This window comes from Halichoerus grypus, chromosome 5 (assembly GCF_964656455.1).
Source record: "Halichoerus grypus chromosome 5, mHalGry1.hap1.1, whole genome shotgun sequence".
NCBI classification, from domain to species: Eukaryota; Metazoa; Chordata; class Mammalia; order Carnivora; family Phocidae; genus Halichoerus; species Halichoerus grypus.
Window position 1 is genome coordinate 186082514 of NC_135716.1, and position 24314 is coordinate 186106827.

The window sequence follows — 24314 nt, forward strand, 5'->3', positions numbered from 1 at the left end:
CCCCCTTCAATGCAGCCCAGATTCTAGGGGCTCCGAAGGCCAGGCACACCTTCCAAATGCCCTGCTTGGTGCTCCTTCTGGCCTTGGGGCACTGCTTCCCAAGGAGGGGCCTGGTGGGTCTGGGGAGGCGTGTGGGGCCAGTAGACACCCTCCACCCGGGCCTTTGCTGAGATTGGCCAAGTGGCTGGCACAGGTCCCTGGAGACTACAGAGGGACACCTCGAGGGAGACCGTGTCCACCCACCGGCACCCAGCCTTGGGTCGGGTGTCCAGCTTCCCACGGGCCTTATCGGGAAGACAGCAGGGCTTACCCTGGTGGTGGGACATGAGGCCTCCCCAGCCAAACCCGCCGCCTGCTGCGTAAAGGGCACTGCCCGTCGCAGAGGTCCCTGGTGGCCCTTGGCACCCCAGGTGGCTCCTGTGGAGGTCGGATGCCGGATGCCGGGGTGCGGGACGAGCCCAGACACACAGCCCCTTGTGGCCTGGCTGGCATCCCGCCTTCTCCAGGGGAGGGGCAGTGTATGCATTTAGCCAGCTGGGGGTCCTCTGGCCTGGGGTCCCTGCCCAGGGTCAAGCTTACGCCCCCACACACCACAGTGGGACTGGGAGGCGGGGAGAGAGGGAACAGGGGCTGCGTCTTGGAGGCTGGAGATCCCCTCCCTGGGGAGCCAGTCCACCGAGCCCTCTGTGGACAGAGGTCAGGGGTGTCCTCACACAGACCCTGGCCCAGGAACGCCTGGCAGGTGGTCACAAGGGGGAGTGTGTGGGTGGGTGCCCCCCCCGCCCCAGCAAGCGGGAACCTGTTTATTGGAGTTGTGTCCGCAAGCCTGGAGTCTAAAGTGTCCCATACAGAGCAGGCCTCGTGCGGAACAAGCCAGTCGCAGTCAGGCAGGGGACGGGCACGTAACGAGCATCCCGGGAACCGCACACTTAGAGCTGCGCACCCGGGCCGCCGAAAACCAGGTACGACGGAGAAAGGACCGGGCACCACTTTAATGTCGTAGAAGCTTTGTCTCTCAAAATTTAAATACCTCTCATATATATGCTAACATGGTGAAAAATCTGCCCAGACCCTGGGCAGGCTCCCTTCCTCCCCGGGGGAGGGGTGGGGGCAGAGCGCACTCGGCGCCAAGGTGGGGGTCTGGGTCCGCCCTGGGGGGTCCCTCAGAGTCGGAGCAGGAGCCCGGTGGCGGCGGAGCCCTTGGCGGGGGCCGGCACATCCCCCCAGCCCCCGCGGCCCCCTGAGCAGGCACCCTCGGGGGTGCCCCGCTCCTCCCCCGGGGGAGCCCTTGGGGCCTGCAGCCGCTGCTGCCGCTCCTGGGCCTGCCGGGCCCGGCTGGCGATGGCGCGCACACGGCTCTGGCTGCGAGAGGAGGAGCGCCGCAGGAAGCCGGGGGGCCCAGGCGCCCCTTCCCCCACCACAGTCAGGCCCACGGTCAGGCTGGTGGGCGAGGTGATGTCGCCAGCCTGCTGGAAGCCCGTGAGCCAGCGCAGCTGCTCCGTCAGCGCGTCCCGCCGTGCCCCCCGCCCGGCCCGCCCCTCCCCCGCCAGGCCCAGGCTCTGGCCCAGGATCTCCACCTGCGGCGCGAAGTCGTCAGCAGTCAGGTCCCCCAGGCTCTTGGACTTGGCGGCTGCAGGGCAGTCCCGGAGGCCCGCCAGAGGGAGGCGGCCCCAGGGCGGCCTGGGGGCGGGGGGCCGCGTCGGAAGGTCTTCCGGTGCTGCAGGCAGCTGGCTGGCAGCCCGCAGGTTGGGGCTGGATTTGCTCTTGGTCACAGCAGGCAGGTCCAGGCGGGCGGCCGTGGCCGAGCAGGGCCGCAGGGGCAGGCGTCCGGCTGGAGCCCCCGGGACACTCTCGCGGCCCAGGCCCAGGCCCAGACCCAGGCCCGGCAGGGAGAGGTCGATGACCGTGTCGCTGGACGACACACTGGAGGACGAGGACACGCTGTCGCGATGGCCCCCTGGTTCCAGCCGCCGCCACAGCCGGTCTCCGCCCGTGACGTCTGAGTACACGGTGGGGCAGGGCCCAGCCAGGGGCCGCCATCCGCCCGGGAGCTCCGAGGGCACCTGCCCCTCACTCTCGGCCTTTCGGGCCATCTGGCTGCTAGGGTCCCCCTCATGTGCCCCCCCGAGGCCCCCGCCATTGTACACCCTCCGCCGGCTCTCCGGGGCCGGCTCCATGTCCCCTCGGCTCTGGGTCCTGGGCTGGAAGGGCACGGAAGCTCCCAGAGCTACCGCTGGGGGGCTCACCACTTTGGCGCGGGGGCCCCAGGCGCGCGGGGGCCCTCCTGGGGAGGGGCTGGGGGGGGCAGCCGCCAGAGGTGGGGGGCCGGGGCCCGGGGCTGGCTCCTCGGCAATGGTTTCCAGACCACATAGGGAGGAGCCCGTCCTCTGCACGGAGAAGGGGCGGGTATCTGTGGACGAGAGGGAGAGGACCATGCTGGGCGCGTCCCCCGTGGACAGTGCCCCCAGGACCCTCAGCGGCCGGGCTCCTCCGTGTGCACACAGCTGCCCCCCCCCCCGCCCTCCGGCTCTGCTGCGGCTGGGGCGGGGGGAGCAGACAGTCTGTGCCCACAGGCAGGGTCCACAGGGCCCCCGGACAGGCCAGGGCCAGGGACGGCACAGGGCACACGGGGTCTGGGCCCCATTACCTGGCACTCGGCTGCTCTCAGTCCCTAACTATGGAGGCAGCGTGGGGACAGAAAGGAGAACAGGGTGGTCAGCGTGTGGGCGGGGCTGGCAGGTGGACAGACAAACAGCAAGGCTGGGCGGGGCGCAGGGAGGGATGGGGGTCTGGGGGAGGGGAACCACTCAGCTTTCAGCCCCTCCCCAGGCTGGAGTTCCCCGACAAGGTGCCCTCGGGCTGTTGCCTGTGCCAGCCGCGCTCGGCTCTACTCGGGCCACAGCGGAGCGCGCAGGGCCGGGGGGCAGGTGCAGTCTGCCCCAGCCCTGCAAACGCTGGGGCCCGGGCACCGTCGGCGGCGTCGGGGGCCGCCCTGCTGTGCTGCACCGACCGGCGCCAGGCTTCTCGGAGGACTGCGGTGCGGGGCCAGCAGCCGAACACCTGCAGCCTGGCCCTGGGGCAGGGGTGGGGGGCTGGAAGCTGCCCCCAGGCCTGGGGAAAGGCGTCAGGAGCAGGCGGGGCAGGCCAGCGCGAAGGCCCGACTGGGGCACCGGGCCACGGACGTCAGCACACACGGCAGCTGGAGTCAGACCTGCTCTCACTTCCAGGCCACTTGGGGGCTTGTGGGGGGGCCTCTGGGGGCGAGAGGCCTAGGGCTTGGCACTGTCAGATGGGGAAGGGGTGCTGGGGCTACCAGGGACCCCCAGGCAAGCCGGCGGGGCAAGGGGAAGGGAAGCCAGGATGAGCACACGGAGACGGCGGTTTTGGACGCAGAAGCGCAGGGAGGGCGTCCGGCCCAGGCCATGCCAAGGGGCGGTGCGGGGGCAGCCAGGGGACGCCGGCCAGGAGCGTCTCGTCTTACCGGTGGACAGCATGGAGGATTTACTCCTAATCTCCTCCAGCTTTTGAACGAACAAGGCATTCATCTCCCTCTGCAGGGCCCCTGCCTGCCTGCGGGCACCCTCGGGCCAGCACGGGACCACCTCAGGGCTGCCCAGGCCGCTGGAGTCCGAGGACACGGAGCCGCCGCCGCCCGGACCCTGCCACCGGGCCCCTCTGCGTCTCCCCGCACCGGGGCAGGGAGCCCCCAGCGAGTCCGCCCGGGCGCAGGGCTGCTGGCTGATGGCCTCGTGCGCGGCTGCGGGCCCCGGGCTGGGCAGCTGCCCCCGCCGCAGGCCCTCCGCGTCCTCTCCAGCGCAGGAGCCCACCACGCACTTCATGCAGGTGGCGGCCACCCCAGCAGGCCCGGGGCCCTCAGGGGCACAAGGGGACTGCTCCTGGGCCAGACCCCCCTGCGCCGGGCTCCTCCCCACCGGCGCCTTACCTCGGGGGCTGCCGGGCTCCTCGGGGGCTGAGGCCTCCAGAGCGGGGCCGGGGCTGGGGGCCGCCACGTCACGGGCCTCCCCCTCGGAGCCTGTGTCCCGCGTGCCCAGAAGCAGCTCCGGGAGGGCCCTGTGGCCCGGCTTCTGGCTCTTGGTCGGGGCGCTGGCCGCACGCCGCAGGAGCCGCTGGCCCACGGAAGGCCGGGGCAGGGGCCGCCCAGCAGCGTGACTGTCCAGGGAGCCGGGCTTTGGGCCTCTGAGGAACAGGCCTTTTAGGCCCAGAGCCTGCTTGACCTGCAAGAGAAGGAGTCCACATAGCCGGCAGCCAGGCACCGGGGCCGGGGACCGCCCGCCCTGTCCAAGCACATGTGGCCGGCGGTGACCAGGCTGAGCCGCCGCAGCCCCAGGGCCAGCTCGGCGAAGGCCGTAGGGGAGAGGGTCCCCAGGGCACCCCTGCCGGGAACAGCAGCTGCCATGGCCTTGGCACAGACCAGGAAGGCGCCCACCTTCCCTGAGCGCAGCGGGAGGGTCTGCGGGTCTCAGGACATGCGGGCCCAGTGAGGGCTGCAAGGAGGAGGCCCGGGCTTCTCCAAACGGGGACCCTGAACTCTGGCCCCTGCGCCCACACACGTACCCCTCGCAGGTCCCCAAAGCCCCCGGCTCTGGCAGAGCAGGCCGGCACAGGGCCCCCAGAGTGGTGCTGGCAGGGAGAGAGAGCTGAGAGAGAACCCCGTGGAAGCCGGCACCGCCCCGCTCACGCTCACCCTGCCCTCGGGCGCCACAGGCCGAGGAAGCAAGCGAAGCCGGGTGCAGGCCAGCGGTCTGCTCTCCCATGTCCCTGCCCGCCCACTGCCCCAGGGGTGCTGCCTCTTCTGGGGAGCCTTCCTGGCTGCTTCCAGCCTCACCCTGCTCTCTGCACAGCCGTCCTAAGGGTTCGGCCTTCCCTGAACTGCTGCTGGCCTTGGCCTCCCTACCCGAGGAGAGCAGCCGGGGGTCCCCGGACTGGCCGGCAGGGGCCCGGTGCACTGCCGGGGAGGCCGAGAGCTGTGTCTCCAGAGTGCAGAGGCCAGAGGGTGCCCACATGCAGAGGCCCCGACAACAGCCACGACTCCCCAGGGACACGGGGCACTCTGGGCAGAGGCGTTCACGGGGCCAGCACTTGAATCGGCTTCCCGATTCAAGATCCCAAATCCAGAGCAATTTGGTCAAAGTTGGCTGCAGAGTCATTTAGAAGAAGGTCCAGGATTCAAGCTCAGAGCTCCTGGTCCCGGGGGCCTCCCCACCCCACAGCAGGTGCACACAGAGCCAGGGAGCACACGGGGGGCGGGGGACAGAGAGGAAGGGCGAGGGCAGGGAGGGCGACAGGTGCAGGGCTGCCAGTGGCGCTCCGAGCTAGAGGACCAGACACAGAGGGGCGGGGGCACGGGGCAGAGGACAGAGGAGGGACGGAAGGCCGGGAGGGGTCCACGCACAGGGGGCCTCGCCGGAGTCCTGGACCTGCCTCATAAATGCCGCTCTGTGGCTGAACATGGCCCGGGGGACCCCAGAACCACACCACGATCCATGTCACATGAGCGGACAGTCTCCAAAACGCTACCAGGAATCACAGATGCTAATGGGGACGGCCTGAGCATGCAGGGGGGGGCGGGCAGCTCCGCCACCCCGGCACTGGGGTACCTTCGAGCTCCTAACGGGACTGTCCTTCTAAAGGTAGACTTTGGACATGGGGAAGCGCACTGCAAGACCAAAGAGACAGAGTGACGGCCGTGAGACACCGACAGCCGGGCCGGAGCCCGTGGAGACAGGCAGACAGGACAGACGGCTTGACGGCGGGCAGGAGCAAGCGGCCCGCGGCGCCGCGCCCGGCAGCACCTCGGAGCCGTGGAGGTGGCAGGAGAGAGGCAGTCGGCGCCAGGACCACACGGGCCCCCCATGCATGCCCGACAGACCGCCACACGCTGGCCCTGCCTGGGCCCGGAGCTCAGAGCTGGGGGGATGGAGGAGGACCCCCATCCAGGGACACGGGGACGGGGAGCAAAGCCAGGCGGACCCCTTCCAGCCAGAGACGGACGGAGAACTGGGGACCCTGAGACACAGAAGGCGTGAGGAGGCTCGGGAAAGACGGGGAGCAGGGACGGGGGCCACAGCGGCCGCGGGACACAGAGGTCAGGTGCCCCCACCGCCCACTCTGCAGGTGTAGAAACAGGCCCAGTGAGTAACCAGGAGGCCCAACGGCCCTGGCAACATGGCTGGGGTGGGACTGGGGCTGGGGCGAGGCCAGTGGTCCTGCAGGCGGCACTCACCTTACCGCTGATGTCACTGACGGCCACGTGGACAAAGATGGAGGCCTCTTCCATCCCCTCCAGGTACACGTGCCGATAGCCTGAAATGGCCGGTCACGGCTCACCCTGCCCCACTCTGCTCAAAGGTCCTGAGGCCCTGAATCCAACCCGTGAGCCCAGCTCTGGGGACTTCTCCTCCAGGAAGCCCGCTGGTATTGCAGGCTCTTCCTCTTTCTCGGGGCCAGGCGGCGCAACACCTGAGCGCCCCTCCCTCCCCCATCCACAAAATGCCCTTGGCCTTGTACCTTCCTCCTCGGCTTGCTCTGTGTCCCTAGGCCCACCCATGGCAGGAGCCGACCCATAGGAGGAAGGCCAGCCCTGGCGCCCTCAGCTGACCTACAGGGGACACTGGTCTGTGTATGGGGGGCGGGTCTCTGTGGGGTACGCTGGTCTGGGGTGGAATGCTGGCCTCCATGGTGGATGCCTGCCTGAGCAGGGGACGCTGGTCTCTGTTATGGGGGACACCACCCCGCCCCACCCTGCCGGCCCTCTGCCCACCTGGCATCATGCTGCTGAAGGCCAGTGTCCTCTGGCCAATGAAGTCCCGCCCAATGGGGTCATGGTCCCAGACGAGGAAGCGCACCAGTGTGATCTCAGGCATATGCACAGTGAACACCAGGGTCTCCTCCCACACGGGGTTGAATCCTGGCGGCCACCGGAAGCAGGGTCACCTCCCACCCCAGCTCCAGCCTGGAGGCCGCTGGGGCCCACGCCCTCTTCCGGTGCCTGGGCCGAGAGGAGCAGCACCCGGGGACCAGGCCCTGAGCCAGGCTCCCCCAGGTGGCCTAGGTCACCGGAGCGGCCCCACCCCCCTCCCCTGTGAGGCTGCGGTCAGCGGAGCCAGGCGGGGCCCTGGGCCTCACCGTTGTCGTCCACCACTCGCGTCTGCTCCTTGCTGCAATCCACGGGGAGCCCGATGACCTCCACCTCCACGAAGGGGTCAATGATCTGGGGGGAGGGCAGGGGTGGCACCGGGCCTGGGGTGTTGCTCCAGCCCCGCCCACCCACGCCAGGACCCCTCCTACCTCGCCTCGGTCCCCCAGCATTGAATCCCTCGGCTTGGGGAGCTGCTGCCCGCTGATGATCCGGAGCACCAGCTGCTTTTTGAGCTGCCCGGGCAGAGGGTCCTCGGAGTTGGGGTTGAAGACGCCTGGGGGGCCAGGGCGCCAGGCTGAGGGGAGCAGTGGCTGCACAGTGCACCCCACCACACCCTGTTGACCGGACAGGAGCCCCAGGCCAGGGGCGGGGAGAGGGGAGGCAGGGTTCCAGCTCGGGGGCACCAGGGGTCTGCGTGCTGGCCCCTCTGTGACCGCCCTGAGCTAGGACACCGTCCTCTCCCCTCTCTGCACGCTGCCTCTAGGTGGGGGGCCGGGCGCTGGGCGCCCCAGCGATAGGGCTCTGCAGGCCCATCCCCCGAGGAGGTGCAGTAAAGCTGGCAGGAGGGGTGGGGGGAGGATTCAGGTTAAAATGGGGAGAACTGCACACATGATCTCCAGCGGTTTCCAGTGAGAAAACTGAAGGGTCTGGGAAGGGACTGGGAAGCTGTGGTGCCTGGCCCGGGCCGGGCCCTCGCTCCAGGGCGCCTCGGCCTGAGCCCCGCGGGGAGTTGCCTCAGACATGTCCTGCTGGGGGGCCGCGTGGGGGGCCAGGCATGGCGAGGGGCTCCCTAGTTCACCCCCTGCCAACCCCTGGCAGAGTGGGGACCCTTCGCCGCACCCCCACCTCTGGCATCCTGGGGAGCCACATCCCGGGTGGCCCCCCAGGTGACCCTGCGGCAGCTGCCCCCTGCCCGCCCCGCGTCCCGGGCCCCCGGGCCTCACCCTGGCACATGCACTGCGGCTTGAGCACGTAGCCACAGTTCCCGTTGGCACTGAACTTGGCGCGGTTCAGCTGCAGCATCCGCCCCTCCGACTGGTAGTTCAGGGCGACTACGGGGCGGGGACGCGGGGCAGCCTGGTCAGCGCCCAGCCCACCTCCCCCTGCCTCCCCTGCTCGGCTGCCCGAGTCCTGCGCTCTCCTATGTGAGCCAGCCCCAGGCTCACCGTGATGCACAACCAGGGCCAGCGTCCCCGCGGGATGCCCCTGGAGCCCCGCACAGCCAGCCCCCCGCCTCCCCTAGGAGCACGTGGGCCGATGTGCCTCTTGCACACCGTGTCCCGGGGTCTGAAGGACCCCACCCCAGTGCCAGCCTGGTGACACTGGCGGGATGTGGTGGAGGCTCTCCAAAGCCACTGTCCAGGGAGCCAAGCCCAGCCTCCTCGGAGCGCTGGGCCCCCCCGTTCACGGTCCCAGCAACACGCACCCATCTGGCAGCCCGCGTTCCAGAAGGGCTGCGGGTTGTAGTTGCTGGAGTCCACGCGGTAGGAGGAGGGGTAGATGCGGGAGAGCTGGTGCTGGTTGAAGCGGAGGTACTGGGCCGGCTTCTGCTGCAGGATCTGCTGGGCCCTGGTCTCACTGAACGACGACACCTGCCAGCTGGACGCCACTGGCGGGCGGGGGGCGGGCGGGGGCTCAGAGGCACGCCCAGGCCGCGACCCAGCCCTCCCACACGCCCCCAGGGCCCTCGTCCCCTCACCCTCCGCCTCCACGTCGTGCATGCCCACAGACTTGGTGTACTTCACCAGGTCCGAGAGGGCGCGGGACAGCTTCATGGTCTTCTTCTGCCGGCTCGCCCTGCGGGGAGCGTGGGCAACAGCGGTCAGGACCCCAGGGTGGGCGCCCCTCCCGACTCAGGCCAGCCTGGGCACCACGGTTTGCGAGCCAGGCTCACTGATTCATGCAGAACATCCCCCTAACGTCCACTACGCCCTGGTGTGGGTGCCAGGATGTGCAGTGGACACTGAGGAAGGACAAGGGGGAGGGGCAGGCTCTGGCGCCAAGCCCACCCAGGAACGCATTTCCAACCACGACGGGCGCTAGGAGCAGGAACAGGGCCCCGTGCTGGCCAGTCCGGCCCCGAGACCCTGGGGTCCACACCCTGGGCTCCCCCTCCCCCACCCCACTGTGCGGTCACGGGGCCACCGCGGAGCCTGCGCATCCAACACCAGCCGTTGCAGGGACACGGGCACTTCTGCCACCACTCTGGTCAGGGTCCAGGCTGGGCAGGGCACTGACCCTCGGCTCTGGCTGCCTTGGGAGTCCAGGTCCTCATCCCCCTCCTCCATGCTGGCCGCTTTCTTTAGCTTGCTGCTCTTTTTCTGTGCGGAAGGAGAGCGGAGTCAGGCCCCGTGGAGCCCCTGGCTCAGCCGAGTCACCTGCACCGGCCGGCAGGGTGAAGGAGGCAGGCCTGCCATCCGGGGGTCCTGGTTCCCCAGCTGCCAGGCTGGGCCTGCCGGTCCTCTGCAGTATGCTGGTCGGCCTGGGCCCCGAGTGACCCGGGGCATTGGCTGGTGTGGGCCAGGGGAGGGCCATCGAGGCCTCTACCCCGGGCAGCCCCAGTCAGACCAGGTAGCTAGGAGTCCAGAGGGGGATTCCAGGAGACAGGCCCAGGGCCCTGGGAGCTGGAGGGGATGCCCCGGCTGGCCGGCCCAGGGACAGTTGGGCAAGCGGGAAGACGGAGCATGGTGGGCTCCAGCAAGGTGCCCCCGCCTGGGAGCCCCGCCAGACCTTGAGCATGGAGAAGCCGCTCATAAGGATGCGGTTGTTCCGTCGGCTGGCCCCGGCGTCCTCCCCGGACTCCACATCCTCCTCAGCCTGGGGGAGAGGGAGACAGAGGTGACGGTGGGGGATGGGGGGGACCCGGCCTCAGTCCCAGGGGCTCCAGGCACCCCTCCCGCAAGGAGCCCGGAGGCAGCAGGGGCAGGTGGGGCCCGTGAAGACACATTCCGCAGCCCGCCCTGGGGGCTCAGCGGCCGCAGGGAGCGGGGGTCCAAGAGGGAGCCCCTCGAGATGTGTTGCTTTAAGCCCATTAAGGCCCCAGTTCTGAATTTTTTCCCCGCGGTGGGTGAGTGTATGATAAACCCCGTTTGTGTGTCTGCAAAGTCGCTCGGCCATGCGCGCTTCCGTAAGGCCCGTGCGAAGCTCCCTGTGGCTCTGGGGTCCGGCCCTGCTTCTCGCGGAGACAAATGCGGGTCTGCGCCCCCAAAGCTGCCCTTGTTGGCGTCAGGGCTACCGTGAGCCTTCCTGGCCGCTACTTATGGGACTCCTTCCCCGCCCCGCCCAAGGGGGCTCCCCAGGCCCCGTCCTGCACACGCATCCGCACACACCTGTGGGCGCACCCCTGCACGTCTGCAGCTCCCCACTAACCATGCCCCGGCCTGGACCGCTGGCCTCGCAGCCTGGACCCTGGAGCTCAAGCTGGGCCCCACTGTGCCCGACGGGGGAGCACATGATGGTCAGCTCTGCAGCTCCCCACTAACCATGCCCCGGCCTGGACCGCCGGCCTCGCAGCCTGGACCCCGGAGCTCAAGTCGGGCCCCACTGTGCCCGACGGGGGAGCACATGATGGTCAGCTCTGCAGCTCCGGTGTCCGCCCTGGGGCCGCTCTGCTCACGCCCTGCCAGCCAGCACAGAAGGAGCCAGCCGAAGCCCGAGGCCCAGGTCGGCAGCAACAGAGGTGCTCAGCATCAGCTACGGTCCAGCTGCTCTCAGAATTGTTTCTCTTCCTCTTCCCCAGCCCAGCAACACCGCCCATCTCCCTCCTAATTTATTGATGGTTCCATGGCACACTGGCAGAGGCCCTGGGAGCCATGTGCGTGGTGTGTCTGGAGCCAGTCGGGGCCAACATGCTTCGCAGCTCTGTAAACACCGCCCCAAACGCCGCGCGCCCTAAAGAAGCAGCGGCAGCCTCAGCCAGAATCCGCTGCCGCCCCCCCAACGCCCACACGCCCGAGCTTGGCAGGGGTTACAGCCCAGGCCCGAGCTCCGACCACCCTCAGGGAGGCTGTGGGCAGCGGAGGGCTGCACTGGGCCACTCCTGCCCACCACCCCACAGCCTGGTGACCCTAGAGAGCTCTGAAGGGTGGGGTGGGGCGGGCAGGACGGCAGGCTGAGGAGCACCCATGCCCTGGACAGAGCACAGGGGGCAGGGCACGGCCTGGCTGGCCCCTTCTGTTCAAGCAGGTCCCGTCCTGGCCCCTCCGGATGTCGGGGAGGGGGGTGCTGGGTTCCTCCCAGAGAATCAGGCCTGTCCTTGGCCAGCACCAGCACCACTAGAGTTGTGCCCAGCACTGCAGACCGGGGTCCCCTCCTTGCCCGTCTGACTGCACTCTGAGCCACCTGCCCTCTCCCACACAGGGACCTCCCGGGGGGTGGGGGGCCACAGCCTCGGGCCCCCAGCAAAGGGGACAGAGAGGCATGTTGGGCGCATGTGCATGACCCCACTGCCCAGATGCTCCCCCCTCTGCCTAGCCCCCCTTCATAGAGCTCTGTGCCCCACACTCCCCATTGTCCCCCTACCCATGTCCCAGCAGGGATGGCCTAGTGCTGCAAGGTGCCTTCCCTGACGTCCCCTCCAAGCTCCATGCCTGGTGGCTCAGCCTGAGCTGCTACTGCTTCTCCTACTCTTCCTCCTCCTCCTCCTCCAGGAAGCCTTCCCGAGTACCTGCTCCTCCTCACGCAAAAAATCACACAGACATAAGTTTCCCAGGTCCAAGCGGCCATCCTGTGTGTCCCCAAGTTCCCGGGTGCATGCCCAGATATTGCTTGGTCAAGGGAAAGCAGGGACTTCACATCGTGTCCACCACACTGGACATGCTGCCCACCTGCTCACACACCAGAGCTAAATGTGCTCTGTGTCCTCCCCACCCAGAAATCTGGGGATGGGTTTGGGGGGGGGGTGTATGTATGAACAGGTGTGCACAGACCGGATGTTCCAGGCCCTTCCCTCAGCCTCAGGCTGACCTCATGGGCTGCAGGGCTCTCACCTTTTTGCCCTCTGCCTTGTGCCCAAGCTTTCCAGATGAGGGCAGTGTGGACACGGTGAAGTCATTTGGGTCCTCACAGTCCCGAATCTTTGACTCCTTCATTAGGGAATCCAGTTTCTTCTTGGCGATGTTTTCCACACGCTTCCGATTGGTGGCGACCTGCCAGAGCCGGACGGCCACCCCGTGCCATCAGTCCCCAGCCCTGTGGCAGCAGCGGTGACGGCCCCCAAGGTCCCTGCTGGAGGGGCCTGCTGGAGCTGGGGAGCCAGAACCCCATCTTGGCTTCTCACCCCCGGCCCCAGCCGCACACTCACTCCTACATGGCGTTGCTTTATCCTCACACCACCCCACCGCGGGGCCAGACAGCAGGCCTGTGATTTGCCCCAGAGCCACAGACAGTGACCAGCAGGCCCTGAACCAAGGCCTCTCTGATTTTAACACCTGCATCCTTTAGCTGCACAATGCTGCCCACAGAAACTCAGCAGACAGCTTGCCACGCATCCGGCCAGTGGGCCTTGGGGGAGGGGGTCAGGGTACCCGGTGGCCACTCTGGACTCCAGGAGCCCTAAGCAGCTGGGGATCTGGGATCCCTCCACTGGCTATCAGACACCTCAAGGAGATGGGCAGGGGTGGGGATGGAGGGCCTGGCTGGCCAGCAACCGGGGGCTGGGCAGTTCTCCCTGCCTGGAGCAGCGCCCCCTTGTAGCCCTGACACACAGGGACCCCTCTGGGGCAGGGCCTGGGCCATGGGCATCCGGGTGCCCCGGGCCCCGGTTGGAGTCATGCCAGTTAGACATCAGACAACATGGGTTTACGGTCACCTGGGGCCAGAGGAATATGCAGGCACATCCAAAGCAGAAAGAATTCTGCTGCTTCAGGGCTTTCTAAAACAATTAGCTAACGTGGCTGGGAATGCTCCTGCACAATTATTTTCCCATCTGAGGGCCCCTCCGGGAGAAATAATGCCTTCCTACCTCACAGCAGCGGCTTAGAACAGTGCCCAGAGGAGAGAAGAAGCTAATTACAGAGTTCCCCCAGCCCCGCTATGCCGAGCCTTTTTTCACTCCTCAGCCTCCCTGTGTGACCCCCCAGCCCCAGAGCCTCTGGGTGAAAAGGTGGAAGCCCACTAGCTGGGAGCTCAAGGGCCAAGTCTTGTGTGAAGGGGCAGGTAGGGAAGGGCCCCCCCTGGCTGAGCACATGCCCAGCTGTGTAGCCACTGGACAAAGCACCCTCGCATCTGCCCAAGCACCCTCGCATCTGCCCAATATCCCTCTCTCAGCCACCTGCCTTCTCACAGCAAGGCTATGAGCCTGCTGTTCAGGGCTACAGCTCCCCCTCCCTGAAGAGGGCCTCCCAGCCCCTACTCACATCCCCGTTGAGAAGTTTGCAGTCCTCATCGATCTCGTCCGCGCTGTCTTCATCAGACACCTCGCCCTCCTCGGCATCCTCACTGATGTTGGCAGGAAGCTTCTTGCCCTGGGGGGAGGCAGTGGGCCATGGGAGGGGTCCTGCAGGAAGTACTGAGAGGCCAGTACCCATACAAGAAGCAGCAAAGGGAAGGAGCCTTTCTCAAGCTTGCTTGTGGACCTCAGGCCATGGGGTAGAGGCCAGCCCAGCACTTCCTTGCTGCAGCAGCATGGGAGGGAAATGCCGGGTTGTGCACATGGAGGTCCCTAGATTGAGTGGTCACTATGGAGGGAGACTGAGGGCAGGTCAGGGGTAGGGCCTACCCTGACTCCTCAAATCTGCCACAGATGGTGTGGAGCCCCATATTATCTAGAGCAGGGCAATTGCCCCTCACCTGGCCACAGATCAGAGGTCAGGGGCCCAGCAGGATGCTGGCCCTAGGAGGGTCAGGCAGGTGCTCACCTTAACCAGAATCTTGCCCTTGAGCATCTGCGGAGAGGGAAGCATGGTGGCATCCTCACTGCTTACTGATGACAAGTCCAGCTTATCCCCGAGGATATCAGTCAGATACTGGGCCATCTTTTTCTGTTGGATGACACTGCAGTGGTTCTCAATGGACAGGATCACTGGGTACCTGTGGCCCCAAGGTGGAAGAAGCAGAGTGAAGCCAGGGGAGGGCAAGACCCCACCTGTGTAAAACCTCAAGTCATCTGCACCAGTGAATGAAAAGAGATCTTTACCAATAACCAGGATAGATGGAACTGCCAGCCACTCTGGGAGGGGGTCCATCAATGGCTTTGAAAAGCAACTGAGTGGGTGGGAAAGGAGTTGGGAGATTTTAGGGACAGATAAAGAAGGCATGCAGTCCATATCCCAATAAGAAAAAACAAAGGCAATTAGAAACTCCAGGAAAACAAGAGGAAATATTGGAGCAAGTCATCAAGTCATGGTTTAAAACTGATGTGGACTCAACTGAGGTGCAACGTGGAGCAATGAATAGACTGAGAAAGATAATCTCATTGACCTAGATACTGGAGACACTGTCCTGTGAATGGCTCTGGGGTCCCAACATTGGCCCCATAAGAAAGGAGACATAAGCTGGGCACATACCATCTGGTAGAACATTGTTATTACCTATGTAGTGCAGAATGGGGAGTATAACATAGGGATTTTCATTATATGCTCTTCAGTCGTTTGATTTGTTTTTTAACCAAGTGCACATTTTACTTAGATTTTTGCCCAAAGGTAACATGATCTTTTTAGAAAACGTAGGTGACCCAGACCTAGCGGGCATGAATCAGAGCAAGAGATGGGCAAGTCCTGTGATGTGGAAAGGGCAGACAGGACTTGGGGCAAAAGTATTCATCTCCCCAGTTCTCAGGCAAGAGACTGAAGTCTAAAGCCCAAGGCCCTAGGGAAGAACCTTATGCCTGCAAAGGTTATGCTAGCACACATAAGGGGCAAGCCCTGTGCTGAGACATTAGCAGGTCCCTGGGTCTTCTGCAGCTACAGACACCTGTCTGTCCCAGCTCCCCTGCCCTGAGATGCCTCTCTCACCTGCAATTCTGGGGCCCAGGCTGCCAATCCTCACTCCCACTCCCTTCTGGCAGCCCAAGACAGAGCTTGGGCAAGCTCTTCCGGGAGGGGCCCCCCTATTCTCTATTTCCGAAATCAATCTTGCGTCTCCTCCCCTCCCTCATTAAATTAGTTCTTTCCTTGCCTGTGAGCCTTGTTCAGCCAAGACTTGAAGGTGACTGTAAGTGTGGGGAGGCAGTCTTCTATTTCCAGAAACTAAATTGGATTTTGCTCACCAGTGTCTGTAGCTACAGCTGAGTGACAGCAAATTGAGTTTGGACATCTAGTAGCTTCTGGGGGGTAATTAGTACTAGAGCTACCACTGTTGCAGGCGGCCGGCACCAGGGCTGCCAAGTGTGTGTGGGCAGGGGCTGCTGGCACAGGTACCCCACCAGCCACAGCTCATCTGCTATCAGCTTCTGCACCCACCGCCTTCCCTCTCCCCAGACCTGCGGCTCCACTCCCTTCCCCGACCCTCAGCCTCAACAAGAGACCCCAAAATCAGCCCCTTGGCCTCTGCAAACGCGCCTCCTGGAAAAGGTTGTGGGGGAGGGGCAGGAAGAGCCATTTGAGCCCCTCCCCCACCCACCCTCCTGCCCCCCTCCCCAGTCCCAGCCACTCACTCATTCTTGACAAAAGCGTATTTGTTGATGGTTTCGATGACATCTTTGAAGAGGATCTTGGAGGTCAGAGTATAGCCATGGTGCACAATGGGCTCCCCGTCAGGCCCGTCCCAGCAGTCCACTGTGGGCAGGCAGACCTCAGTCAGCAACAGGAGCCTGGCTGCCCATGCCCAGAGACCCACAGCTCGTGGACTGACCGAAGGGGTCCTCCTGCCCAGCAATTAACAGCAGGAGGAGCCTGTCACAGCCCCTGCTGGGAGGAGGGCAGACACCCTGCTCAGAGACGCCACAGCGGTGTCCCTGAGACGAGCCGCCGGTCCGCAGCTCAGGCCCGGGGCCCCAAGGCTGATGGGATGTGGTGTCCTAGAGCCCCCGCCACGTACCCTCCACGCAACGGCAGCCGGCCTGCAGGACCCAGGCGTACATGTCCACCCGAGACTGGGACATGAGCTGGTCGCCCACGAGGTAGGTGTTGTGGGACGAGGTGATAAAGTAGTGGCTCAGTGGCCGGGTCATGTCCTGGTGCACACCATGGTGCTCCGGGTTGAAGATGTCGCCGGCAGGACTCCGAGTATAGTTGGTGAAACCTGTGTGGGGAGCGCGGTGGGTGTTTAGCCCCCACACGCCGGCCCCATCACAAGGCTCATCTCAGCACCACCCATCTCCGCGCCATGTGGAACAGGAAGCTGCCCACTCAGGCCACCTGTCCAGGCCCACAGGTTGCCCGCCAGCACCCCCCATTGGCCTGCCAGGACAGCTGGACCGCAGTGACGCCCCCACTCACCATCAATGCCCAGCACCCCCTTACTCTTGTTTTCTGGGCAGGGCTCAAACTGCTTGATGATGTCCCGGCAGCTCTCAAGGGTCACACCCGCCATCTAGGCCAGAGCAGGGGCTTAAGCCCAGGCTAGCCCGTCACTGGCCTGGGCTAGCCTCAGGCAGCAGGCCCTCCTCCACCACCACCACTGCCTCCCACCCAGCCTCTGATGGTCACGTCAAGACTAACCATGGCGGAGGGAGGCTCAGACCCCTGCAGTGTGCTTCCCGGACTGGGGGACACTCTGGCCACCCCCAGTGTCACAAGACTCAGGCTTGGTGGCCAGAAGACTACTGGTGGATCACATGGCTTTGGAAGACCTGTCACCGACTGCGGATCCTTGAAGCAGGGGAGGGGTCTTGGGTTCCATCAGCTGGGCCATCCCTCATCCCCACTCTGTTAGGGGTCTCAACAGCTATGGGCCAGGGCAGTCCTGGCAGGGAGTCCTGTGTGTGCACGGGTGCAGGAGAACCAGGACCCAGTCCCACCTTGGAGGAACCCGGGGACCTCCTCTCCCTGCCTCCCCCTGCTGCCTCCCCACATCTATCACAGGAAAGCTGCACAACAAAGCTGAGCCCAAGGCAGCCCTGCGCATCAATGGCCCCAAGCACAAGAGGCTGAGTGATCTCCCAGGGCCCTGTGGTGTAGCTCAGGCCAGGAACCCCCAGTTCCCAGATGCAGGCCCACCAGCAGGGCTTCTAGCAAGTCCCGAGGAATGCGGGGCGGCGGGGGGGGGGGGGTGCGGTATGTGTAACCAGTGATAGAGGGGAAAGAGGGGCAAATGGGGTCAGAGCTCAGAGCAGGTGTGGACTTCAGGAGGTCCAGAGTCCAAGGGCCTGGGTCAGGGCTCAAACCACCCACCTGGTGGACAGTTTTAGCCCCAGATATAGGGAGAGTTCTGGAAAGCTTAGGGCAAAGGGCAGGGAATAATGAGTCGGTACTGCCCATCCCAGACAGGACCACTTTCCCACCCTCCACCCCCATGTACACCAGTAACCGCAACAGAGAACCCACAGCCTCACTCCAACGCTGCCCACAGTAGCTGGGCTGGGAGTGAGTCGCCCTGGACATCAGGATCCCGCCGGGCTGGAGGCAGCCTCTCCTGTCTGGATTGCAGTGCTCCCACCAGCAGAACTGCCACGAGGACAGAACCCCAGCCAACTGTGTGAGTGGGGAAGGGGTTCTGGGAGAACAGCCCAGGGGCAGCCCTCTGTCATGCCCTGGGCTTGAGGCAGCCTCGTAGGGCAGGGTGGGGCAGGGTGCCAACCCAGGACAGCAGTGATGGGAGCTCGTGGGCAAATGCCACGTAGACCCAGCCTGGGTCTCTCAGCTGCTCCTGCTGATCCAGCCACCCAGCCTCAAGGCTGACCGCTTCTCCCACTCTCTGCCCACACCTGGGTCCCTGAGGGTTCCAGGAAGTTACAAGTCTGGAAGCTGGTCCTCATGGTTGCCTCCCACCAGCCCTAAGGGTAGGAGCCACATGCTGTCTGGGCCTCATCACAGGAGCGCTCTTTCCTCAGGGGACACTGGCCCTTCCCCTCTCCTGCTACAGATTTCCAGCCTCCTACCCACCACAGAAAGCAACACCCAGCCCCTGCCCGGGCTGAGGTTGAGGGGGCCACATCCCTGAGCCTCTGGACGCTGGGCCCCCAGTCTGCAGGGCAAAGCCCAGGGAGCACTCAGCCTCTTAGGATAAACAGGAGGGACTAGAGTCAAGAGAAATGGGTAGGCATGCCCCTCTGGCACCCAGGGGCATATGGGCGTCTGCTGGACAAATGGGCGAATGGCGGTGGCAGTGGGCCTGGAGCTCAGGGGTACGAGCTGGCCAGACCCGTGGCGGGAACAGGTGGGAAGGCTGGGACGTGGCACCCCCATTCTATGAGGTGCTCCACACTAAAGGTGTTGTGGTCAAGCGCAGGCTCCCTTCAGGAAGCGCGGGGTGTCTGTGGTCAGGGCTGAGCCGCTCAGAGGCCCACAGAGGAGAAACCACAGAACTTCCCCACCTGCTCAGGGCCTCCATGGGACACACCCCGAAATACATTGGCATGGCCCATGATGGGAACAAAAGCAGGTCCAGGCTGTGGCCCATCCTTCCACACTGAAGGGTTCTCAGCCACACTGAACCAGTTCAAGGGCCCTGGGAGCCCGAGGTGGCCTCACCTAGGCTAGGACCCTGCTCCCGCTGCCCGTGCCCTCACCTTCTGCTCCACCTCCAGGAAGCGCTGCAGGTCAGTGGCATCCAGGTGGTCCTTGTGGTCGCTGTAGGTCAGCATGAGCAGGTAGAGGTCCCGGCGGGTGGACATCATCTTATAGAAGGCACAGAACTCCTCAAAGCCCAGCGTCCCCTGGTGGTCATCTGTGTCTGCTTCCTGCAAGCCAAAACCTCTGTGACCCCCAGTGTCCCACCCTGATAGCTCCCTGGGATGCTTTCCCCAGTGAATTCGCTGGGCTCCTCCTCTGACTCTCCCACCAAGAAGCCACTGAGTGACCCTTTAACACAGATCTCAACCTCCCCTACCCTAGTCCCAGCCTTTCAAGGTCAACTTACACCTAAACCTGGCACAGTCACCCCACACTGGAATCAAAACTCCACACTGGGGGTCAATGCCCCATCTGAATCAACACCCCAACCTTGGAACCAACACCCTACCCTGGGAACCAACACCCCATCTGGGGGCCAATACTCCATCCTGGAGTCAACACCCCACATTAGAGCCAACACCTCACCTTGGGGGTCAACACCTCACTGTGGGAGAAAACACCCCACTCTGGAGTTAATGCCCAGCCTGGGCTGTGAGCCTGTAATTACACTTGGCTGCCCATTGGTTAGAAAAGCTCAAGGCCCCAGGGTACAGGGTGCCCTGGCTTCAGTCTCCACAACAGAGAGGGAGAGGACCCGGCCACTGTCTTTCTCTTGCAGACAGGGCAGCAGCTCACACAACATCAGCAAGAACCCGCTGGGACCCCAGTGAGACCACAGACTCCTTCATGAACCCACCACTCAGGGAGCATCTACTGAAGTGTCAGACCCTGGGAACCCCAAACACCAAGGCCAGGGACAGACCCAGAGGACAAGGGACCCAGCAACTGCAGGCTGGGTTGCCCAGAGGAGCCTGAGGTGCCCTGGGGCCGTGGCGATCCCTGGGAATGGGCCAGAAAGGCCCCACAGGAGATGCTGTTCCAGACCCCGAGTGGTCTGGGCCGGTGGGGTGGGCTGGGGGTGAGCAGGACCTGCCTGGAGGTTGACGGCACAGCAGGAGTGGACATCAGATCAGCACCACGGACAGCAATACGCCCAGCTCTGCGCGCCGTCTGGGTAGTCTTTCCTCGTGGGCTGACACAGCCTGGGGTGACTGGGGGCTAGGTGCCAGGTCCCTGAGGCCCCCTCTGAACCAGGAACATCACCAGGGAACCAGGTGACCACAGACACCCCCATGTCCCTGTGCCCAGGGAGAGAACTGCTCTGGGAAGGCTGATCTCTACCATCTGCTCCTAGCTTGGCACTGAGATGGGCACCCAGCAAGGCCCCCGAGCCTCACTCCAGGACCCCAGCATCCGTGCCAAGGCTGGGACAGGACCAGAGCCACGTGTGCTGGGGCCCAGAAGACGCCAGACAAAGACCACGTGTGTCTGGAGCTCGGTTTGAGGGCAGCCCTGGGTCTGAGAGTCGGCAGGACAGGGCAGGCGGGCAGCCCTCCCCAGGGCATGGCTGGAGCTGGGCGGAGATGCCCATCGCATTGAGTGTCCAGCCCACGGGGTGATTTGGCCTCCCACCCAGTTCTGTGCGGGGTGGTACAGCCAGGAATCCAGGCTGGCGTGGCTGCCTGGTCTCCGTCCAGCTGCCAGCCCTCGGGGCGAATGAAAACATTTTATGAGGATGAGCCCCAAAAGCACAGCCCCAGAAGTGCCTCCCGAAGCAATCCGTCGGCCGCGCTTTGTGCAGACAGTGACTGCGGCCCGTGAAGGCACCCTCAGGCTGGAGCCACTCTGCTGGGCGTCCGAGGGCCACGCTGGGCCCAGCCTGCACTCCGCTGTTATCTCAGACTTCACGAAACTATGTTCAAGGCACTCTTTACCCCCACAGATCTCGCCTTTGATCAGGCACTTCCAGGTGCTGGAAACAATCTTGAGATTTCTCGGCAACCGAACTGACCTAATGTTCAGAGCTGCTCTGCCTGGCGGGGAGTCAGCTTTCCTTCCCTGGGCTCCAGAGCGCTGGGAGGGTGGACATGAAGATGGCTGGGGAGGCCCAGGCACTCGGGGTCTACCGTGGACATGGCTGCTTGGGTCTGGGGTCCACAGCTCTAGGCCAGCATCAACCCCCCACCCCTGCTGCTCGCTTCCCTCCAGAGCCAGCCCAGAGCCCACCCCCTGCAGGCCCCAGGCTGCACGGTCTCCCTGCTGCTCTGAGCTGCCTCAAGAAGATCTGGTCAGAGCCGGGACTCAGCCAAGCCAGGGGTGGCTCGCAGGGCTCTGTGGGGAGCCCCTGTGCCCGAAGACTGGATGAGAGGCCCAGTGTCCCTACAGGAGCAGGTGGGCAAGGGCTCCCCAGGGCTCCCAGCGTGGGTGCATCTCCATGCCAGGACTTTGCACTGGACCTTCAGGCCCTGGCAGCCTGCGTGCACTCGTGCCCCGTTCTCTGAGGGTATGCTCCTCTCTTCCCACCTCAGAGGCCAGGCTGCACCCCGAGTTCTAAGCCAGCCTGTGGCCTGGCCCCTGACAGCTTCACCATTCTGGAAGAGCCTCTTGCCCCAGAGCTGTCCCCGATAGGGTCGGCAGGGTACAGGTGGGGGGCTGATCTGCAGGCCTGAGCCGTCTGTGCTCCTCACTGCCCAGGCAGGCTCTGTCCCCTTGGGGGCCTCCAGCAGGGGCCCTGTGAGCCCCCCAGTCCTTGGCCAGCAGCCCGAGGGCATCCCACTCGCCCCTTCATTCACGCACAGACCCCTGTGCCCTGAGCTGCAGGATCCCCGCTGTAGCCAGTGTGTCAGCACCTGCCTGTGTGGCAGTTCAGGTGAAGCCCCCGGGCCGTGCCTGGGGGAGCAGCGGGCTGCGTGTGTGTGCTCCCGGGAGAGCGAGAGCAAGGGAGCGAGGGAGAGTCATCTTTCCAGGCTGCAGCCTAGGAGCTGGGTTTGCCTGCCCATCAACCCCACAAAGCAGGATCCACTGAGGCCACCTTTTCTCCCCAGCGCACCAGCAGGGGTTCCGGAAGGAAACTAATTACGGACAATAATTACGTGCCAAGGCTGGGACAGGACCAGAGCCACGTGTGCTGGGGCCCGCTGACGGACGCATCTTCATAACCCCTAACACCAGGCTGGCTGGAACCGGGAGGCTGCATGGGGCGGGGATCCAGAACGGCTGCCTGCAGGACGGGCCAGGGGCCGGGCAGTCGGGGGAGGATGAGGAAAGGGGGTGCAGTCTGCTTCGGGTGGCTTCCCTGTGACCTGACACCTGCCCCGAGTGCCTAGCCCACCAGCACAGGGAGGGCCCCCAGGAGCTGCTGCCGCCGTGCCCCGCATTTGAGCAACCACCCCTGTGCCGACGCAGGGTGCTGGGTGAGCTGCCCCCCAACCTACTGCAGGCCCCGCCGGGACTTCCTGCCGCCGCAGCGGGACTGCCCCCCTCAGATGTACCTGCGCCCCGCAGCCTGTGCTCAGGGCACCACCTGCACCCCCTCACCTTGAACATCTGCTTCACCCTCTGCCGGGGCAGGTTCACATTCAGCTTGTGCAGCAGCTGCAGGACCTCGCCGATGCTCAGGCTCCCGTCCCCGTTCTTGTCGGCCTCGTCAAACGTCTGCTTCAGCCACTTTAGGGCCGAGTTAGGGACCAACACGGGTCCATCAGGGCCAGCCGCACCCACCCACCCCACCCCCCTGCCATGGACAGGGAGGAGTGGAGACCCCAGCCCAAGCACCCCTTCCCTGCTCCCCTTCCCCAAATGTGTGACCCGCCAGGTGGATAGTTCGCCCCTGAGGTCTGCCCCCCAAGACCAAGGATATTGGTCCCTCGTGCGCTGGCGGCGGGCCAGGCTGTCCTCGTCGCTGATGCCCGCCATGAGGTAGCGCAGGCCCGTGACCCAGGTGCGCGCCTCGTCCCCGCTGGGCGAGACCAGGTCCAGCGACTCTCGGTGGCTGCCATGGTAGATGCTGAAGCAGCAGTTGGGGTCGAAAATGCCATCGGGGTAGCGCTGGAAGATCTCGGACTGCCGCCCTTCGCTCACCTCCTGGATGGAGTCGATGGAGACTGCGGGGGGCGGGGCCCCGGTCACAGCCCGCCCCGGGCCCCCAGGGGACCCCACCCGCTGCAGCAGCTCAGCACAAAGGGACAGGAGAGCCGAGGCTGGGGAGAGCAGGGGAAGGGGTATTTCAAGGGACCCTCAAAAGTACAAACGCGCTCAGGCTGGGGAGCCCACCCCTCCCTGCTCTGCTCTGACCCTGAGGTCTGCTCCTCACTTCCTTTGGGTGTGAAAAGGCTCACACACTCTGCCAGAGGGAGGGGGCGGCTCCCCCTTATTAGCAATCCCAGGCACGTGGCCCCCATACCGAGCCCGCTGGGGCTGCAGAGCGAGGGAGCCCAGACAAGCTCCGGCCAGCTCGCGTCCCCGCTCTGATGCGGGCCTGATCCTGGGCTGCCTCCCTAGTGAGCTCTGGCCTCGGCAGGTGGTAGGGCTAGCGGCGCCGCGGGGTCCTGCTCCGCGTGCACCAGCCCAGGTTCCACCAAGGATTTCATTACTGGACGCAGCGCCCGGAGCGCCACAGAGCGTCCGTTCAAAATCTGAATTACGCCCAGTCGATGAGCTCAGGAAGGTGTCTTTAGGGTCTGTTCCCGCACATGTGGCAGGGACTCTCACGGAGTGCAGGGCACAGGTAGCCAGCGTCCCCTCTGGGAGCCAGGCGCCCGGGGCTGGGCCCCCAACACTGCAGCCTCCATCCAGCTCTCACCGCCTCCCGTGACCACCGGCCCACCCCCTGCTGCTCAGCCCCGCGGGCTCTGTGCCCTTCTGGGGGTCAAAGACGGTGTGGCTGCCCCACCTGTGCAGTGAGGGGTGGGCTCACCCCTCTGTCCTCTGCTCCCACCCCTGAGCTCCCAGGCATGCAGCCCACCTACCCGGGGAGGGGGGCTGCCCACCTCTCTTCTCCAGATCCCTGGGTGCGTGCATGTGCCTGGCAGGGGTGGGGGGGGTCCCAGACTGGGGGGCTGACAGGGAACAGCTGCCCCCATCCCTCCCTCCTGGGGATCCTCCAAGGCCAGAGTCAGCTCTAAACAGTGCATTCGGCCTCCCCCCCGCCCCGATCCTGGTCTGCTTGTCTCTGCCCTATTACCCCCCACCGAGGGGCCTCTGTGACCCCATCTGCCTGTCCCCTCTCTCTCCATCCTCTCTGTTTTCCTCGGTGCTCAGCTGGACAAGAAGTTGCCCTACTGTGAGGCGACTGCCCACCTCACGTTCGGACCTAGTACAGGGGCAGTGCCGCGCATAAGGAGGAACCCCAAGTGGGCACAGCGGCTTCACCTCCCCAGGCCCAGAGGGCAGTGCCAGCCCTCTCCTCGAGGATGCCCTCCAGGGGCCTCCGCAGCCCAGCTCTCTCCCAGGCCCCATGGCAGCGACAGCGGCCTTGGCAACTGCTAGGCTGAGGCCCGCTCCTGGCACCCCTGGGTCTCTCCTGGCCCGTGAGGACTCTAATGTGTCCCTTCCTGCCTCAGCCTGGTCCCTGCCATGCCCTGCTCAGAGCCATCCCAGATCCA

The 24314-nt window shown here is 65.1% G+C and overlaps 1 protein-coding gene across 2 annotated transcripts in view; it reads right to left on the bottom strand.

Moving 5' to 3' along the window:
• Positions 1-977: 977 nt before the first annotated feature.
• Positions 978-24314, bottom strand: part of PLCH2 (phospholipase C eta 2) — a 65954-nt gene continuing 42617 nt past the window's right edge. Inside the window, exons 4-23 of one of the 2 annotated variants that reach the window (XM_036089586.2) lie at positions 22571-22814; positions 22249-22378; positions 18768-18938; positions 16537-16630; positions 16136-16339; positions 15753-15873; positions 14017-14188; positions 13516-13623; positions 12148-12306; positions 9890-9976; positions 9398-9480; positions 8859-8956; positions 8586-8768; positions 8104-8211; positions 7309-7433; positions 7147-7231; positions 6782-6928; positions 6245-6324; positions 3944-4235; positions 978-2410 (exon numbers count right to left, since the gene is read on the bottom strand). In XM_036089586.2, the coding sequence (XP_035945479.2) occupies positions 1164-2410; positions 3944-4235; positions 6245-6324; positions 6782-6928; positions 7147-7231; positions 7309-7433; positions 8104-8211; positions 8586-8768; positions 8859-8956; positions 9398-9480; positions 9890-9976; positions 12148-12306; positions 13516-13623; positions 14017-14188; positions 15753-15873; positions 16136-16339; positions 16537-16630; positions 18768-18938; positions 22249-22378; positions 22571-22814 (3938 nt within the window). In that variant the 3' untranslated portion in view covers positions 978-1163. Of the gene's footprint in view, positions 2411-3943; positions 4236-6244; positions 6325-6781; positions 6929-7146; positions 7232-7308; positions 7434-8103; positions 8212-8585; positions 8769-8858; positions 8957-9397; positions 9481-9889; positions 9977-12147; positions 12307-13515; positions 13624-14016; positions 14189-15752; positions 15874-16135; positions 16340-16536; positions 16631-18767; positions 18939-19800; positions 21753-22248; positions 22379-22570; positions 22815-24314 lie in introns of those variants that run through there. The other variant, XM_078073888.1, reaches the window with a different exon arrangement.